The 20,632-nt window shown below is 36.6% G+C and overlaps 1 protein-coding gene across 7 annotated transcripts in view; it reads left to right on the top strand.

Moving 5' to 3' along the window:
- The first annotated feature begins 519 nt into the window (after window positions 1–519).
- PNISR (PNN interacting serine and arginine rich protein) overlaps window positions 520–20,632 on the top strand; it is a 38,567-nt gene continuing 18,454 nt past the window's right edge. Inside the window, exons 1-3 of one of the 7 annotated variants that reach the window (XM_020998309.2) lie at window positions 520–1,292; window positions 15,873–15,951; window positions 17,746–17,860. In XM_020998309.2, the coding sequence (XP_020853968.1) occupies window positions 17,773–17,860 (88 nt within the window). In that variant the 5' untranslated portion in view covers window positions 520–1,292; window positions 15,873–15,951; window positions 17,746–17,772. Of the gene's footprint in view, window positions 1,293–1,781; window positions 1,801–11,267; window positions 11,287–15,872; window positions 15,952–17,745; window positions 17,861–20,632 lie in introns of those variants that run through there. The other 6 variants (XM_020998307.2, XM_020998304.2, XM_078155226.1 and 3 more) reach the window with 6 other exon arrangements.

Consider the following 20,632-nt stretch of genomic DNA (forward strand, 5'->3'; position numbering starts at 1 on the left):
ACAAATCCAAAATATACTAGAGGCAGCTTTTTTTCCTCTTTGCAGTGAACCGAACTACACTTGGTATTGTAGATTTAGAGACAGGCTCTTAAAGATCATCTAATGCCCCTCTCATTTTACAAAAGAGTAGCTGAGGTTAAGAGAAGTTAAGTGACTTGTTCAAAGTCACACAGAGTTGGGATTCACATCCAAATTCTCTAATTCCACATCCAGTTTTTTCCACTCTTCCAGACTGCCTTTGCTAGGGGGTACAGAACAAGGAGCTTCCCAAATTGAGCGCTGCGCAGGAAGCCAAGCAGCTCAAATTAAAGTACTATGTAGTCAAACCACTCTTATTTACTAATTACCAAGCCCACTGCGTTTAAAGGATCCAACCCCAGTTTGCGGCTGGTGGCAAGGCGCCGCAGTAACTGGACTGACTCGGCTAGACGCTTCCCCCTTTCTCACGGGGCTCTCTCGCTAGGTGGCAGCAGAGCTGAGCGTGCTTCAGGTGGGCGCTGACAACACCCGGTTAGGGTTAACTAGGGTCATCGGGCAGCAGCCAAAACCCTAGCGCTTCTCGCTTCTGGGGCTGGGCTTTCGCCAGGGCCAAGAGCCAGCGGAGGACGGTGCCACTGAGCGTTCTACAGGAAAGTTGTTCGTGGCAAGTCCACGTGGGAATGTGTCTCCCCTCTACTCCTCAGCCTCCTCGCTCGGATCTTCCTGGGGAGCCCGCTCGTGAGGTATGTTTGACCCACGCCGCGTGTAGTTCAAGAACCGTAAAGGCGGCTGCCTCAGGGCCAAGCCTGGGGTCCAGAAACAACTGTAGAGCAGCTTACTAACTTCCTCCCTCCCCTCCCCTCCCCCTGCCGAAGGAGACTCGCCATAGCAACTCCTCCCCGCTTCCCGCCCTCAGTCGGAAGCACACAAGCATTTCACCGGTTGCCCACACTAAAGATGGGAGAGGGGGCCTGTATGAAATGGAGCGTCTGTTAAGGGCCGTGGCGAAGACATCCAGAGGAGGTACGTCCTCAGGCATCCCGACTTAGTGATGTAAATGACGAAAAAGAGGGCGACAGAACGCAAGCATCCAGCGCGACTGCCAACGGGGCAAACCGAGACCGAGTCACGTGTCTTCAGGCCCGGCGGGTTTAACATGGCTAGTGTGACGGACCGGATGTTGTCAACATTTGCTTCCGGGTGACAGCGCTCTGGCGCCATCTTGTCTTGTTCGAGAAGAAGTGGAAGGAGTGAAGGGGGTGGAGAAGACGCCGTAGCGACAGCATCGGCGGTGTGTCCCGGAGCCGGAGTGGGTAAGTTATAGAGAACAACAGTTCTCACACTGGGACTCGCTAGGCCGCTGCCTCCCAATACGGGCCTCGTGGAGCAAGCAGCGTGGCGTTATAAACGGGTTGGTTGTGTGCGTCGCGTGCGGCGGCCGCCAAATGCTTCCCTCCCCATCCCCCTCGTCCCCCAGGAGGTGACTGTGGTAGCAGTTAGGCCTAATTGTAACCGCAGCGCCCTCTGCGACGGGGATGCATCCCCGCCGGCAGGACTACTACCTCATCTGTCGGGGCAAGTCCCTCAGATGAGAGGAGGATAATTGTCAGGTTCCGGGCTGGCCGTTGCGCACTGCGCGTGCGCGCTCTGAAAACACCCTGGTGAGGAGGATGGGGCGGGGGGGTGGGCGGAGAAGGAGACTCGGCGGCGGCGTACACGCATGTGCATAGTTTAAGACCCTGGAGCGCTTTTTGCAGTTCTTACTGGAAAGGTGCCTGTCCAACATTCCGGAGAAACGTTCTATTGTAATCAGGTCTCAAGGTACTATTTGTGTTTCATGGGTTGTTATCCTATTTTCTCTGTTACACCGTAAGCTTTTAGGTGTCAGAAACTTAGATGTAATGTTGTTTCCTTTGTCCACGTGGTGTTTTTTTTTCTTTCTGTAACTCTGCTCTCTGGAGGCCTTCAGTATATGCTGACCAGCATATTGTATAAGCTGACACTTGGTTTTTGGCATTCTAATAAAAATGATTATTACATTAACTTAAGCTCCCCCCCAAAAAAAAACCAGAATCCATACAAAACCATTTCAGCCGAGCACAGACCATTTAATGATAATAGAACTAATGGCTAGCATTTATGTATCGTTTTAAGGTTTGCATGGCACTTTACAATTATCTCATTTTGTCATCAGAACAATCCTGGTAGGTGTTGTTATTTTTCCCATGTTACAGATATAGAAACTGAGATTGAGAAGTTAAGTGACTTGCTTAGGATCACACAGCTAGTAAATATTTGAGGCCAGATTTGGAAGAACTGATTCAAATCCATTAGCTATCTACTGCACCATCTTGAAGCAATAAATCAATCAATCAATCAATCAATCAGTCTGCTATTATCCAGTATTTAGAATAGTAAATTGTGGAGTTTGTTGAGGGAGGAGATACTATAATCATGCTTTAAAAAATAAGCTGTAATCCAAAGCTCTTGAAACTCTATCTTCACTTTTTTATTAATTATTCTATTTGCTATATATTTGTCATTGTTACAGTTCAGTTCATATTTAAACTATTCTGACACTTAGTGAAGAGTAAACTTGTCACCACATTTCAAGCTGCTATTACCCATTTTATTTACTAGGCAAACGAATTGGGCAAGTTAATCACTCCTATGTTAAGGGCCAACCAGCACAGAATTAGAATTTTTTTGTATTTTATTAAAATAGTTATTTTGTTCAATTACTTTTCCTATGAAATGGCACAAGTTAAAGAAGTTGTGTATTGGGCCTGTGAGATTTAGTACTCATTTTTTGGGGGGTGAAGTTTGATGTGAGAAGCATTACACTTTGTCTCAGAGTATCATGAGACAAGCGGCACAACGAAGAGACCGCCAGCTCTGGGAGTCAGAGGACCTGAGTTTAAATCACTGTCTTAAGTGAAGACTACCTATGAGATCTTGCAGAAGACATTTAAACTTCTTGTGCCTCAGTTTTCTTTTTCATAAAATGAACTAGATGAGCCCTGAGGTTCCTTTTAATTTTATGAAATCTGGTGTTAGGTACTAAGGTTTAAATTTATTTGATAAGTCACTTATTAACCTATTATGGTTACAGGGTACTACACTTCTTTTATTTAATTGATTATGACAACAGCCCTATAAGAATAGAGCAAGTCTTTCATTACAGGTAATGAAACTGAGGCTCAGAAATGTTGAGACTTTCACAAAGTCCTATAGCTAATAAGTGATAGAGCCAAGACTAAAATTGGCTGCCTTCTGCTTCTATATTACTGTGATGTGAACTTCATGCTTCTCATGTCTCACTGCAGTTAGAGTTTATTTTTTATGTGGAACTTTTTCTTGGTCTTACTTTCTCTTTATAGTAGAAGGCAAACACTAGTACTGTTTTATCAGTCAAGGATGTATGGGCTTCCTGTTGGGATATCTAATTAGGATTTTCCTCTTTTCCTCCTCAAAGTTAGATTAAATCATTGCCTTTGTTTATATTTTGCTAATGGTAATGATAGACAAATCAGTAAATTTAGGGTTCCCTAACTAAATGTTGATCTACTGTAACTGTAGCCTAAAGAGAAAATGAAATGAGATCATCTTACTGATTGTGAAAAAGGTTGTCTTTACTTCTGAAGCTCTATATTGTGATAGATTGTGTGCCTCATTGTATATCATCTGTTGTTGCTCTTGGTAATTAATTTTCCTGTTCCACTGAAGATAGTATTTTCCCAAATTCCACAAGTTTCTCAGGAAAAATGGTCACTTACTGTCAGCTCATCTAATCAGAGTAGGATGACTTCTGTCAGAAAAATTCTGGCCTTGGCCATTTAAGTTTTTTGAAGCTAGATTGACCTTTATACCTATGGGAGTGAAGCTAAAATAATGGAAAGTTATTGAGAATTCATTTTCATCTGCCTAAAATTAAAGTAGCTGTTTATAATTTTATGGAGGAAACAAAGTACCATTTGAATGTAATTGTTACATGGCCCCAGAGAACAAATTTGAGAACACACCTCCCTCACTCCTTTGCAGAGATGTGATTCATTTTACTGAATTCTCTCTGTCATTCTCTCTAATTCTCCAACATAAAGGATAGCTCTCTGGGAGCACAAGGGATTCAGGGCAAAATTTAGTCAATGTAAAAATATTCAAAAGGCAGTAATTACCATGGAAATTAAAATATTTACTTGGTAACAGTGGATCGACAAATTTTTGGTGTGCCTAATGTAGTTAAGATATTGTCTTAGTTATAGTGGGTGATACCAGGACATGTAAGACATGATCCTTACCCTCAAAAAGCTTAAAATGTGTTGGAGGCATGAAATATGAAAAATTAGAGAAAATGGTGAGTTAGTAGTTCAGACCAACATTATAAGAAATGACACAAAATAGTGCATGATATGCCAGATGAATGGATCACAAACTAGTGATTGACCCTTCACTTTAAAACAAAAAGAAAAAGTTTTGTAGAACCCTTACAATAAAATTAGTTAAAAATGACTTTTGGTAATATTACTAATGGTATCACTTAAAGGAATAGGTGCTATTGACTCTTAGAATTCCTTTGACTTGTTTGGAAACAAAATAACAGTAACAGTTATATAGTGCTTACTATGTGCTAAATGCTTTACAAATATTATCTCATTTGATCCTCACAACAACCCTGTGAGGTGGGTACTGTTATCCCAATTTATGGATGAAGAAACTGAGGCACACTGAGATTAAATGACCTGTGCAGGGTCACACAGCTAATTGAGAACTGGATTTGAATTCCTGACTTCAGTCCTGGTACTCTTCACTGTGCCACCTACCTACCCTTGTCTGGAAATATGAGGATCCTTTTATCTCTTTCAAACTCTGACTTAACATTTTCTATTAATCTTTCATACTCTGACTTAAATTTTCTATTCATTTAGTGGAACACAAAACAGGGCCTAAGAATCATGTTTGATTTCTTTCCCAACCACACTTTTAACCTGGCCCCATTAGGAGATAGGAATGGATGGGTAGATGTGGTTTGTGGAACTGAATTGGAAGAGATCAGTTACATTGGTTTTAGGGCAGGGCTTCTGAACTTTCTGAACGGACCTTTTTGACAATTTTTTGAAGCCTGTGGACTCCTTAGATTAATGTTTTAAATAATTGAAGGAATATTAAATGTCATTTAGAGGTTAGTGAAAATAAAGAAGTAATTTTTTTCTTATCTATCCAAGTTCAAGGCATCCTCTGAAATTTATCCAGAGTCACCAAGGGGTCTCTGGACCTAAATTAAGAACTTTTTTTTTCCAGATCTACTGCTGTAAGGGACTGATAACAGTGGAGATATGAAAGTCTAAGAGGATTTCTTCATTTCATATTTACTCTCTGATTATGTGGAGTGCCTTTTAATTATTTTAATCGTATTGTGTAAACTGACAACCTCTGAGATACAGGATTTCATAGAAGACCCCCTCCCCAATTTCTGAATAGAACATAGTATTTTAAATCTATACCGTTGTGGAAAATCTGAGATGGATGATTGCTAATGCTAATGAGACCAGCCAAGATGGTGGAGAATTGGGAAGTACAGCCCAGCTCTCACCACAACCACTAAACAGAAATCTAGAAAACACACAAGCCTTGAGTTCTGATTTAGAAATCCAAGAAAAAAATTACAGTGAGTTATTTTTCCAGCCCAGGATGGCATAGGGTGGGAGACAGAAGGTTTTTTGACATTGGGGTGGGGACTTAGCCCAGAGTACTGCATTACCACGCAGAGGAATGAGGTAATTAAGTGAGTCATAATCGTTTTGCTGATGGAGGGTCTTACCTCCATGTTGATAGCTGCTAACTAATCAGGATAGTGGTTGCTGAAGGTTGGAGTGGCTGTGGCAATTTCTTAAAATAAGACAGCAATAAAATTTGCTATATCAGTTGATTCTCCTTTCACTTGAACACTTAGAGGCCATTGTGTGGTTATTAATTGGCCTGATTTCCGTATTATTGTGTCTTGGGTTATAGGGATGCCAGAGGAGAGGAAAAGATATAGGAACTGCCAGGTGGTGGAGCAGTCAGTATACAACATTTATGGATTAAATTTAAGGTCTTATAAATGGGCACAGTTTGTGGGGCCTCAAAACAGCTACGACAGTAACATTAAAAATCACTGAGCACAGATTACCATAACAAATATAATAATAATGAACAAGTATGAAGTATGCTGAGAATTACCAAAATGTGACAGAGAGACATGATATGAGCATATGGTGTTGATAGACTTGCTCAGTATAGGGTTGCCACAGACCTTCAGTTTGTAAAAATTGCAATATCTATGAAGTACAATAAAGTGAAGTGCAATAAAATGAGGTATACCTGGATAGGGAACTGATTAAATTTATAAGAACATGGTCAAAGGATTTGACCAGCAGTTTTCAGAAGAAAATATCCAAGCTATCTCAATAGTTGTGTGAAAAAAAAATGTTCCAAATCACTAATAATTAGAGAAATGCTAATTAAATCGGCTGAGTTTTCGATTCACACAAATCACATAGAAATGGAAGTTAATCCTCTCTGAGGCAACAAGTAATATTAAAAACAAAGTCAAAAGAATAAAAAAGAGAGAGAGAATATGTATCAAAAGCAACTGACTGGGATGAAGGGAGGGATAATTTAAGAATTGTTGGACTAGCCATGACTGAAAAAAAGAGCATAGGTATTATTACATTTCAAGAAACTATGAAGAAAACTGCCCAGCTGGTTTGGAACCAGAAGGCAGATTGAAAATAGAATCCACTGTTCACCTCCTGAAAGAAATATCCAAAAGAAAACTTCTGAGAACATTTTATCAAAGAAAAAGTACTGCAAGCATGCAGAAAGAATTCAAGTACCAAGGAACTACACAGTCAGGATTGCACAAGATTTATCAGCTATCACTTTGAAGGAGTAGAGAACTTGGAATGTGATAGTCCAGAGGAGAGATTATATAACAGCTTGCAACCAAGAATAGTTTAGCAGTTTCAATTGAATCTTTTTTTTATTTGCTAAAAAAATCCTCCCCCCCCAATAGCATTTTATTTTTTCCATTTACATGTAAAGATCTGATATAGGCTATACATGTACAGTCATATTAAACGTATTTCTACATTGCTCATGTTGTGAAAGAAGAATCAGAACAAAGGGGAAAAACCACAGGAAATTTAAAAAACTAGCAAAAAAAGAGAAAATAGTATGCTTTGATCCGCATTCAGACTCCATAGTTCTTTCTCTGCCTGTGGATAGCATTTCCCATCATGAGTCTTTTGGAATTGTCTTAGATCATTGTATTGCTGAGAAGAGCTAAGACTATCAAAGTTGATCATCGCATAGTGTTGCTGTTATTTTGTACAATGTTCTCCTGGTTCTGCTCATGTCACACAGCCTCAGTTCATGTAAGTCTAGGTTTTTCTGAAGTCTGCCTGCTCATCATTTCTTATAGAACAATAGTATTCCATTACATCATATACCATAACTTGTTCAGCCATTCCCCAGTTGATGGGCATTCCCTCAGTTTCCTGTTATTGGCCACCACAAAAACAGCTGCTGTAAATATTGTTGTACATGTGGGTCCTTTTCCCTTTTTTAAGATCTCTTTATGATACAGACCTAGTGGTGATGCTGGATCAAAGGGTATGCACAGTTTTACAGCCCTTTGAGCATAAGAAACAATTTAATCTTAATGAAATGAAGAACACTTCCAAGTATTCCTGATTTAAAAAAAAAAAAGACCAGAGCTGAGTAACAACATTGAAATAGACATACAAGAGTCAATAGAAGTATAAAAAGAGAAATCAGAGTGAGAAGTTATATGGTACTAAACTAGGATGAACTGTTTATATTCTAATCTGGGGAGATATGTCCCCTCAGAAACTTATCATCATAAATGGTCATAGAGGGAGACACAGGGCCCCGAAGTAATGTTATTATGTTCAGATGATCTTAAAAGAAGAATAGAAAGGGAGGGGAAAGGAATATAGTAGGGGAAGAGGATAGGGAGGATGTGGGAAATTATTTCTCATAATTTGAATGTGCAAGTAGGATACCATGCAGACAAGGAGGAAGAGTGGGCTACACGTAAACCTTTCTTTTATTTAAATTGTTCAGTGAAAGGAAGAGTAGACACAGCTAGATGCAGAAATATATTTCACTTGATGGGGAAACAGAAAAAGTTGAAGGGAGAGGGAGAAGTAAGAGAGAGAAGATTAAGGAGAAGTCCTAAGTAAAATAAACTCAACTATGGAGGATGGATCTTGAAAGGGGGTTTCAAAGGAAAGAAGCAAAGCATTAAAATAGGCTCTGGGTAAGAAAAAAAGATGAGACAACAGGAGAGCAGAATCAGAGCATCAGCCTAGAACACTGGTGTTGAGCACACTCCTCTTACCAGCTCTTTATAAAAAGGAGTGACGAAGAGAAGGACAAGTTTAAGAGAATGAGATGAAGCGAGAGACACAATTAACAATCATAAACAGGAATGGGATGAATTAATTCACCCAGAAATGGAATTGGTTAGCATACTGGATTAGAAAGTAGAATCTAACAATATATTGTTTACAAAAAACACACTTAAAACCAAGATTCACTGAGTTGAAATAAAGGCCTGGGGCAAAATCTGTTATGCTTCAGCTGAAGGATGAAAGGCAAGGATAGCAGTCATGATTTCAGGACAAAGCAACAGCAACATTGTGTTTAATTAAAAGAGATGATCAGGGAACTACATTTTGCTGCAGGTACCTTAGACATTTGGGCCACTATGTGCCACAGTGGGTAGAGACTCATCTTCCTTAGTTCAAATCTGGCCTCAGATACTATTAACTAGGTGACCTTTGAGCAAATCACTTAACCCTGTTTACCTCAAGGGGAAAAAAAAAAGAACATTAAAGCTAACGAAAGGTTAGATAAATCCAACAAACATCCCCCCCACACACACAATTTAAGGACCTCTAAAGGATTTTTTAAAAAATAGATATGATAAACTCAGATTATTGAATGGAACTAGAAACAAGTATACATATCTGTAAACTGTGCATGGCATCATTACAAAAACTGATCATGTCTAAGGGCATTGAACACCTCACAAACAGAAAAATAAGTATAAACCACATCTTTTACATACAACAATGTAATAAAAATGCTATTCAATAAAGGACCACTGAAGAAACAAATTAATTGGAGACTAATTTAATCCTGTAGATTGGGTGAGCCAAAGAACAAATCACAGAAACAGTAATTTAAGAGATAATGGCAAGAAACCAATTTTGGGAGGATGCCACTAAAGTAGTCCTAAGGGGGAAAATGTATATCTCTAAACATTTTCATTAACAAAAGAGAGAGAACAAATCAGTTAATTGGGCATGCAACTAAAAAAGCCCTAGAAAACCAACAAATTAAAACATTATAATTAAACATTAAAAGAGGAATTCTTAAAGTCAAGGAAGAAATTAACAAAATTAAAAGCATACAAACCATTTAATATGTAAAATTAGAGGCTGGGGTTTTTTTTGGGGGGGTCAAGGAGAATAATAGTAGTAATAGTTAACATTTATATAGTACTTATGTGCTTAACACTTTATACTTGTTATCTCATTTGATCCTCACAACAACCTTTGGGAGGTAAGCACTGCTATTATTATCCCTTTTTTACAGATAGGGAAACTGAGGCAAACAGAAGTTAAGTGACTTGCCCAGGATTACACGGCTAGTAAATGTCTGAGGTCAAATTGTCCAATCTCCAAAAAAGAAATTGAACAAGCCATAAATGAGCTCTTAAAAGAAAAAAAAATGACTTAGGACATAGATAGATATGTGAGTGACTTCTATCAAATAGTTAAAGAATGATCAATTATAATGTTATAAAAACTGTTGGAAAAATTGGGGGGGGGGTTCCTACCAATTTTTTTCTGTGATACAAATAATGGTCTTGATACCTAAACCAGGGAGAGTGAAAACAGAGCAAGAATTTCCTAGACTAATATTCCTAAAGAATCTTGATGCAAAAATTTATATAAAGTATTATTGAGGAGATTTCAGCAACATATATCACAGAGATTATACACAGTGACCAGAGATTTATGCCAGGAATGTAGAGTTAGTTCAATATTAGGAAAATTATAAGCATCATTTACCATTTTAATAACATGAACAACAAAAGATAGGATCATATGAATATGTACAGAAAACCTTTTGACAAGATACAGCACCCATACCTATTAAGAATACTGGAAAGCATAAGAATAAACAGATCTTTCCTCAATATAAGATATATTAATATAAAATATGAGTTAACATCTATAATGGCAATAAGCTAGAGGCTTTTCCAATAAGTTGGTTTAAAGCAAGGCTGTCCAATTATCCCCATTGTTATTTGATATTATGCTAGCTATAGCAATAAGAGAAACAGGTAAAGAGCAAACATAATTATCTGTTTTTGTAGATGATAATTTAAATAGACAACCCTAGAGTCAACTAAAAATTAATTGAAACCACTAACTTCATCAAAGTCACAAGGTATAAAATAAATTCATGTAAGTCATCTGCATTACTTTATATTACCAATTAAACATAGAGAATTCTGTTTCAAATAACTACAGAATATATAAAATTCTTGGAAATCTCTCAGCCGAGATACACCCAGGAACCATATAACTACAACTACAAGACGCTCTTTGCTACACAAATAAAGACAGCCCTAAATAAATGGCTTTTTATTTATTTGTTTGTTTGTTTTCATAGGCAAGCCAAAAAATATAATAAAAAAGTTATTTACTTATTGCCATGCTAATTAAACTATTAAAGGATTGCTTTCTAGGGCTTGAAAAAAAATTGACAACAGTATTCATCTTGACTAGAGGAACAAGAGGTCTAGAATCTCTAGAGAAGTAATGAAAAAAAGTGAGAAAGAAGTTATCCTAGCAATACTGACTCTTAAACTATAATATGAAACAGTAGTCATCAAAACAATTTGGTATTGGTTAAGAAATTTAAGTTGATCAGTGGGACAGATTCCGTATAACCCAGTGTTTGATAAATACAAAAATCTCAAATATTTGAGGGTAAGGTATCCCTTTTTGAGAAACACATCTGGGAAAACTGGAAAACAGTCTGACAGAAATTAGATGTAGGCTAACCTCTTCCAGTGCATACCAAGATAAGTTCCAAATGAGTACATGACTAAGACATAAAGGGTGACATCATAAACAAATTATAAGAGCTAGAAAAAACTATTTGTCAGATCTATGGATGGGGAAGAGTTCGTAATAGAACAAGGCATAGAGAGAATCACAAAAGGTAAAATGGATAATTTTGATTATATAAAATTAAAAAGCTTTTTCATAACAAAACCAATGCAGCTAAAATGAGAAGAGAAGCAGGTTAATGGGAAAGTCTTTGCATCATCGTTTTTCTGATAAGTGTTTCATTTCTAAGATATATAGGGAACTGATTCAGATTTATTAGAATAAGAGCTATGCCCCAGTTATGCCCCAGTTGATACATGGTTGAAGGATTTGCCAGGCAGTTTTCAGAGTAAGATATCTCAACTATTAATAGTCATATGAAAAAAAAATACTCCAAGTCACTAATAGAGAAATGGTAATGAAAACAGCTCTACCTCAAACAAAGTACATTGGCAAAGTTGACAAAAGAAAAGGAAAATGACAAATGCTGAAGGGGTTTTGGGAAAATATACATACATTAATGCAGGGTGGTGATATAGCCATTTTAGAAATCAGTTTGGAACTGTGCCTCAAAAGTTACTAAATTCTATATGCCCATTGACCCAGCATTATCACTGACTCAATACCCCAAAGAGATCAACAGAAGTGGAAAGAATATGATATGTTAAAGAAAAAAATATCAGCTTTTTGTGGTAGCACAAAACTAGAAATTAATGACATATTCATCATTTGAGAAAGACTGAACATCTTATGGTATATGAATATGATGGCATACTATTGTACTGTAAGAAATGATGAAGGGGGACAATATCAGAGAAACCTGGAAATACACATTTGTAGTGATTGCAGAGTGAAGTTGGAGCAGAATCAGGAGAGCAATTTATACAGTAACGACAGTATTCTAAAGGCAAGCAACTTTGTACCACTTAAAAACTCTGATCTAATTAATTAGTGAGCAACCATGATTCCAGAGGACCCATGGTGATTCATGCTGCTTTCCCTGATAGGGAAATGGTGGACTAAGGCAGATTGACTTTTTTTTTTTTTGGACATGACCACAGTGAAACTTTGTTTTCCTTGACTCTAAATATTTGTTACAAAGGTTTCATTTTTCCTTTTCAATGTCAGGGAGAGGTGAGAGGAAGAGAAGATGAATTTTTATTAATCACAAAAAAAATAAAATTAGAAAACAGTCTTGATGACTATACAGGATTTCTTAAAAAGCTTCACTCAGTTTTAAATTTGGAGACTTTTTGGGAAGCCCTATACTTGTATTACATCATGGGCGGAAAGTACTTTGTAAACCAAAAGGTACTTTATTAATGTGAGTTATTTTTATAATAATGAGTGAAAGTCCAAGACTCTGAGAGAATGGGAACTAGTTACAGAATTAAGGTCACAATCTGGATTCCATTTAGAATAGTCTGACTTCCTTTATTTAGCTCATAGTCTTTTGACTATTTTAGGCTTAAGGAGAATTGGAAGAAAGGAATATTGACTCAGTAGTCATAAAAGTTGTGCCTTAGAAACTTAAGTCTAAGAGGTATCAGAGGAGAACATAATAAATGTTATTAAATACTACCAAGAGATTGAGTAGAATGATTATTGAAAAGGTTTTTTTTTCTACGTGAACCATAAATGTCATTGGCAACTAGTTAACAGTGGAATGAATGAATGTAGCATTTATTAAGCACTTATGTGCAAAGCACGGTGCTAAATGCTGGTGATACAAATAGAAAATTGTTCTCAAGGAGCTTCCATTCTAATCCAAGAGAAAACACATATGGAAGACAAGTCAGATAGAAAAGTCACGTGGGTAATTGGTGTACTGGGCAGGACACACTTTGAAATTTAATTTGAATTACTAACATTTTCTCACTTTCTTAAGTCTAGCCAATCAATAAAACAATAATGGTGGGGCAGCTAGGTAGCGCAGTGGATAGAGCACCGGCCCTGAAGTCAGGAGGACCTGAGTTCAAATCGGGCCTCAGACCAAACTCTTGACACTTAACTAGCTGTGTAACTCTGGGCAAGTCACTTAACCGTAATTACCTAAAAAAACCAATAATGGTTTGTAGCATTTGCTGATTTCAGATGCATAAATGCTCACACTGAAAATTTAACAAGTTAGTGGGAGCCAGTGTCAGTCTATCCCAACCATGTTTTTTTAGGGTGCAGCAACAAAGCATATTTCCGTTGAAGGTATCTATTGGTTTCTAATGTTGAAACATTTTTCAGCATTAAGGACTTTGAATACAAGAACTTTCTTTTGTGTAGGAGCGGTGTAGGTTGCCAGCTTTCATTTCCACAGGAGTTGCTTGGTAGGATGATTACTGAGGCCTCTGTGCTGGAAGCATTGTTATTCCCAAGGCTGTAAGAGTCCTAGGTTATTAGGGTGCTGAGCTTGTCCCCATCAGGGTCTGAGGGGAGATAGTAATCAAGGTAGTAGTGTTGATTTGATCTGCCTGGCACATGTTGCCTTCTGTTTTTTCTCTCAGGGTACCTTACTGCTGGATTGCCTACTGTATGAGTTGACTAACAGTTGGTGGGGATGGCAAGCCCCTTCTCCATAGGAGTTGTTTCAACAGGTGATGGTTATAAGTACTGGGCTTGAAGCAGAAATGGAAGTAGGGGTTTGGAATGAGGTGCTGGCCCTCCCAGAGCTCCTGTGCCTGTATGTCCTGTGCATTTGGTCAGCAGGTATTGGTGGTGAGAGCCATGCATAGCTGTGGGGTGCTGGAATCAGGTCTGGTGGTTTTGGGTGGGGTAGTCACTGCTCTTGAGTCCAAGGCTCTTGAGTTCAAGGTTCAGGGCTTTCCCCATTTGAGTTTGAGGGGAAATGATGATCAGTATTGTTACGAATGGTGGTATTTTGGCTTGCCTGGCACATGCTGCCTTCTGTCTCTCCCTCAGGGTATTTTGCTGCTTTTGGAACTGGAATGAAAGGAATAGAAATTAGATTATGGTGAGTTAAAGGAGGAGATCTTAAAATATTTGAAGTAGCACTTAGAGAAAATGGTCAGTAGCAAAAGTAGGATTGCTGGATTATTAATTTATTTTTTGTAATTAATAGAAAACTAGTCTTTCACTCTCTTACTACTTGAAAAAAGAAAAATTGAAACCCTTGTAATGTGCATAATGAGACAAAACAAATTTCTCCATTAGCCATGTCAAAAAAATAGATATTTTAATCTATACCCCAAGGCATTCACCTCTCTGACAGCATGCTTTAACTTTATTCTGTGTTGGTTCATATAAGTATTCCCAGATTTTTCTGAAATTATCCCTTGCATCATTTTTTACAGATAATTTGTTCAACCATTCATCACTTATTGGTCATTCTGTTAATTTGCAGTTCTTTGCCACTACAAAAAGATGCTATAAATATTTTTACATGTGAGTTTTTAATCTTTTATTTCTTTGGTATATAGGCTTAGCAATGTATCACTGGGTCAAAAGGTATTGCCTTTTGGGACATACTTGCAAATTGCTTACCAGAATGACTATGCCATTTTCACAGCTCTACCAGTAGTGCATTGTGTGTCTATTTTTCCATAGCCCCTCCAACATTTTTCATTTTCTTTTCTTTTTTTAAATTTGCCAGTATGATGAGTACAAAATAGAAGGCCAGAGTTGCTTTAATTTGGATTTCTCTTATTAATGATTTGGAGCATTTTTTCATATGGCCATTGTTAGTAGATTCGTTATAAAGGAAATTAAACATAGTACCAGCTTTTTAGGATTTTATTTAAGAAACATTACGCTGATTTGTTTATACACTTAGGACTGTGGAAAAAGATGGCTGATAAAGTATTATTTCTCCTTTCTATCCAGTTCGGTGGGGGTAAAGGGAGTGATAATTTAGTTTTCAATTTTATTATTTATTTTTAGTGTTCTTTTAAGAAAAGTTTTGAGTTCTAAATTCTCTCCCTTCCATTTCTCCCTTAGTCATTGAGAAGGCAAGTAATGTGACATATCAGTTATACTTGTGAAATCATGCAGAACATATTTCCATATTTTTCATGTTGCAAAAAAAAAAAGGCAAGAAAAAAGTTTAAAAAAATACTTCAATCTGCACTGAAACTCCCATCAGTTCTTTCTCTGGAGGTTGTTTATCCAGTTCTTAGAAACACCCTGTCAGAACAAGTGAGATAAGTGGAACGAGATTGAATAAGCAAATCAATCAATTAACATATATTTATTAGTTGCCTCTTTTCAAGTAGGGGCTGTTTCATCATACCTTTTGGATCATACATGAAACAAAGTTAATCCATTTATAGGGCCTGAGGCTGTTTACTCAAGGTTTATCATATTTTATGTGCAGCCTTACCCATTTAACTTGTGCTAAAATAGTAAAATACTAAGTCTCTTTTTAAAAAGATGATTTTCTTGTCTAATGGTGATGTACTCCTTAAATTATGTGAGTTTGTTCTTTGATTGTAATAATTAGAAGTATATTTTGAATCATGAGAATGTGGAAAAATTTGACCTTTTAATTTTTGATCTATTCCTTTTACTTACCTAATGTTTACTTACATACTAGTTAAAATTTTTTTTCTCTTCTCCCACCCCACCCCCAAAATTCAGGTAAAAAAAAATTTTTTTTGTGGTTATTTTGCCAGATTTTTTGGAGGTTACATTTGTTGAATTTGTTTGAGTAATGGGAAAACAATTGTTTGCTATTTTTTTAAATTTCAGGATGAAAATAAACTTGCTGCTATGATCCTTACACATCTGTGAAGCAGCCTGAGTTTTAACAGGAAGGCAAACATTTAAGGTCAGTATTAATAGCTGATTTTGTATTTGTATTTGTACTAAATGTTACTTTTCACTTCTCAATGTTACAAAACCAGCTTTACTTTTTAAAGGTATAAGTAAAATTTCTACCTTGGCTAATAATAAGGAGCTCTGATTTCTATAGCACTTTGCATATATTATTATTTACTTCATGTTTACTATGTATATATTATTTATTTTACTACTCTCTGTGTTACATATATATGTGTGTATGTGTGTGTATTTATAGGCAACTAAATGGTACAGTGAATAGAGTGCTGGCCTAGGAGTCAGAAAGACTCATCTTCCTGAGTTCAAATCTGGCCTTAGTGTGCAACCCATTAGTTTCCTCATCTGTAAAATAACCTGGAAGAAGAAACAGCAAACCACTGCAGTATCTTTGCTTAGAAAACCCCAAATGAGGTCATGAAGAGTTGGGCTTGACTGAACAACAGCAACAACCCTGTGTGTGCACGTGTTTTGTGTGTGTGTGTGTGTGTGTGTGTGTGTGAAAGAGAAAGAAAGAGAGAGAGAGAAGGGGGGGGAGTACAATAGGTATTATATCCATTCAGATGAAACCGAAACTAGCTGAGTTTGTGATTTGTCCATAGTCATATAAACTATGGTAACCAACAGGGGTGGGATCGTGGATAAGCCAAAGCTACTTTTAGCAGCCTAATCCTTAGCTTGATGTAATCAACCAGTTAAAGAATATCCATGGGTGCTATTGGTGGGCCTGAGGCATAAGTAGGTGAGAAGAAAAGAGTAGAAAAGTGAGAAAATAAAAGGAAGATGAAGAAAAAGAAAAGATGTCTAGAGATTGGGGGCACCATAATAAATTGGTTTCTATAAAAGAGGAAATATGGCATCATGGAAAGAGAGTTATCCTTAGAATCAGAAAGATCTGGGTTCAATTACTGAGCCTGTTAGGGCCATAGGCAACCTTATGGGCATAAACTACAAAGTAAATGTTGATCTGCATTGATAGAGTAAAGTTCTTCATCTCAGGTTTGCTGTACCAATGAAATTACTGGCCTGGTTTTAAAAAAAAAAGAATTGGTCACTACTTAGTGTCTACTCTTACTAGGGTCTCTGGTATCTTAGTAGAATGCTCTGTTGGCACTACAAAACAGACATTTTAGTCACCAATGATAGGAGATAAAAGTAATAATAATTTGAAGTATATTCTTTGGCACAAATTGGAGATCAGGAATCTGCTGCTGGAAACAGTGTTAGTTCTGTTACTGTTGCAGAGAAGGGGAGAAAATGTTTTTATGTTGATAGTGAGCAAGAAACTTTCACTTCCCTGGGCTAACTATTTTTACTTCACCTCTGTCCTTGCTTTCGAAATCTATTATGATAGGAAGGGATAAATGAATTATAGTGGGGGATGGAAGAAATGTTTGAAGAATGATGTAGAGGGTTGGATTTATGAGACTTAGGGAAGTCTTGGTATGAAAAAATTTTGAAAATAATGTTTGTTGTAAATGTTAAAACTGATTTATTCTTGTTAGATATTCATGAAAGCATATTGAATCAAATTTAAGTTGTCTCTCACTCTCTCTCTCTCTTTCTCTGTAAGGTTATTAATCATTAAAATTGTAACATAGCATTACCATGAACATTTCCTTTTCACCTTTTAGGTTGAAAATTCCAGTTGCCTCTGGCAACCTGTTGATCAGAATTTAGAACTTTGATCACATAGTGTATCATGTAATGATTCTAGACGTGTTAAGCTCAGTATTTTTCTATTTAAAATTAAATAACTTTTGCTTTTGTATTTGATTCATTGAAGATAGAAAATAAAATTTGTAAAGCAAAAATGTGGGACCAAGGAGGACAGCCTTGGCAACAGTGGCCTTTGAATCAACAACAGTGGATGCAGTCATTTCAGCACCAGCAGGATCCAAGTAAGGAAAAAATTGAACTTTATTTTTAAGAGATAGTAGGAAGGAGGGAAATGCCTATCTGAATTTTAGTATTTATCATTATAATACTTTTTGATAAACATAGAGCCCAATACATGCACATATGCTTATGATTTTTGTGAGCTTAAGCTTTGTTCCCACTTTCATGTAACACCTCTTCATATATTTAAGGAAAACTAACCTCCCCTTTAAATCCTTATTTTCCAGGCTAAATACCCCTAGTTCCTTCAGCAGATCCTCTTATGACATGATCCTGAGTCCTTTTTCATCTTTATTGCTCTCCTCTGGCTGTTCACCATCTAAACCATTTCCTTCCTAAAATGTGTTACCCAGAAATGTGATCTGATTAATAATCCTAGGTCCTTTGCCTTCATAATGCAGCCTAAACTTACATTAGCAATTTTTGTTGACATGATTGACTTGTATTGAGCTTATACTCCACTAAAACCCCTGCATCTTTTTCACGGTACTGTTGCCAAGCTATTCCTCCTTCATTTTGTACTTTTAAAGGTTCTATTTTAACCCAAGGATAAGACTACAGTTATTCCTATTAAATTTCATCTTTAATATCTGTCAAGAACTTCTTGAGTCCTAATTGATCCAATGTGCTACCTATTTCTTCTAGCTTTGTAGTCAGCTGCAACTTTGACAAGCATATATTCTATGCCTTGATACATGTTAAATAGCAGTGTGGCCAAACATGGATCCTTGAAGCAATCTCCTGGAGACCTTCTTCAAAGTTTTCATCAAACTCTGAATGACTAGACCTAGTGTCTGGCCATTCATCTATTTCTGAATCTACACATACTATCATCTAACCCCTATTTCTGTTTTTTCCCCTATACCATAAGTGGGTGTCAGATATTTTATTAACATCTAGATAAACTATAGTTGCAGACCAAGAACCTCACCAAAAGAGGAAAATAAGATTAGTCTAGAATGACCTGTTTTTGATGTCCCTGTTCTGGCTCTTTGTGATCACTTCTTCGTTTTGTACATGTTCACTACTCAGCCTTTAAGGTATATTCTAGAATTTTTCCTGGAGTCAAAGTTAAGCTCATTATCTTTTTTTTTTTAAAGCTCATTATCTTAAAGTTTGCAGCCAATAGTTGGTTCCCTTTTTTGGAACTCAGGACATTTGCCCTTTTTCTCTATTGTAGTGTTTCTTGTGGTTTTTATAGCCTTCCAAAGATTAACGACAGTGCCTGAACTATCACATTTGCTTGCACTTTCTCTACCCAAGAATGTAGTTAGTGTATATGTCATGTGACTTGAACTCATTGTATTCTCTTACTACCTCCTCAATTACCTTGGCTTTAAGTTCTTTTGGCTATTTTTGTTCTTTTTTACTTCAAAGATCATTCTCTAAGGCATAAAAAGTAAAAGTAAAATAGTTGAGGCTGTCCTCTGTTATGTTATCATTGTCCCATCTACCTTGAGCAGTGGTCCCATCTCTTCTTCATTCTTTCCTCTTTACCCAATGTGCCTTTAAAAAATAAAACCCAAACCTTTTTGGTTATTCTTAGTTTTTCTTGCTGGCCCTAGCTAATTCTGAACATTCATATTTTTGACACTGGTTATTATAACACCATACCATGGTTTTGTTCTGATGAGTTCTTTTTGCATTCCTGTTGGTTTCTTTTCCTCCTTATTGGAATTATTTTTATTTATAGCTTCAGTATTTTATTTGGAACAAATCTGATTGCCATATTCCTTATATTTTCTTGAAAATCCCCATGATTGTTTGTATCAGATTCTGTTCCAGACATATCTTGGTATCTTCTAGGCTGCTGACTTCCTTCTTTAGTATTTTAATCTGTGAGCTCTTCTTATTCTTCATTTCTATGCATTTTTTTCCTCTAAAATGTGTGGTGTATCTTAAGATTTGTGAAGCTTCCCATACAAATTCTGTCAGAAATTTTGTCTGCAGAGTTTTCAATTCTACCTTTGGCACCTTACTTCTTGGCGAGAATCTGATCCAGAATAGAAATTCTCCCTGTTAATTGTTCTATTCTTTGAAGAATGAATTAGCATTAAGGCAGGCCAGTAAATTATTAACTGCTCTAATTTTTGCATAAAGTTCTGGCAGATAGGTGAACAGTGGTAATTGAAGATTGATTTTTGTATCAGTGCTTTTTATTTGAAATAATTTTACAGTATATTAGTTCACTTTCCTGTCTTTGTAAAATAAGAATATATTGAACATCATTTTTCTTTTACTTAGGACCTTGTAGTGCCTTAGGATAATAATTTTTATAAAGGTCATTTCTTTTTGTACAATACATCAGAAGCAGCAAAAAATAGTATAGGGCATTAAACTGAGTGTTCTATTTTTTTCTTTTCAAATTAAGTTTTTATGTCATTATTTTTGTTGTACAATATTTGGGGATATGGAGGAACTACATCATTTCACCACCACTCCCCCAACCCTCCCTACCCTTCTGGCTATTCTCAAAATAGAGTTTAGAGAATTATATTTTAAGGATTCTGGTTACTTGAGGTTTGGTTCATTGGGATTTTAAACATCAGTATTTGACAAGAGTTACTAAGAATTTGAAGTCATTTTTGTCATGCCTTTGACACAAAACATGATATAAGTGCATTTTTCTTTTTTATTTTTGTCTGAATAGAACTATTGTTAATTTTTAAAGTAATCTAAGTAAGTGAAAAGAGATAATTTGAAAGTATAGCCACATGCGAATTATAAATGAAATTGTGCCATGTAGTTGTAAAATAGAGTGGTATAGTCATAAC

The sequence above is a fragment of the Phascolarctos cinereus genome, unplaced genomic scaffold (assembly GCF_003287225.1).
Source record: "Phascolarctos cinereus isolate Bilbo 61053 unplaced genomic scaffold, phaCin_HiC Scaffold_5;HRSCAF=322, whole genome shotgun sequence".
NCBI lineage: Eukaryota > Metazoa > Chordata > Mammalia > Diprotodontia > Phascolarctidae > Phascolarctos > Phascolarctos cinereus.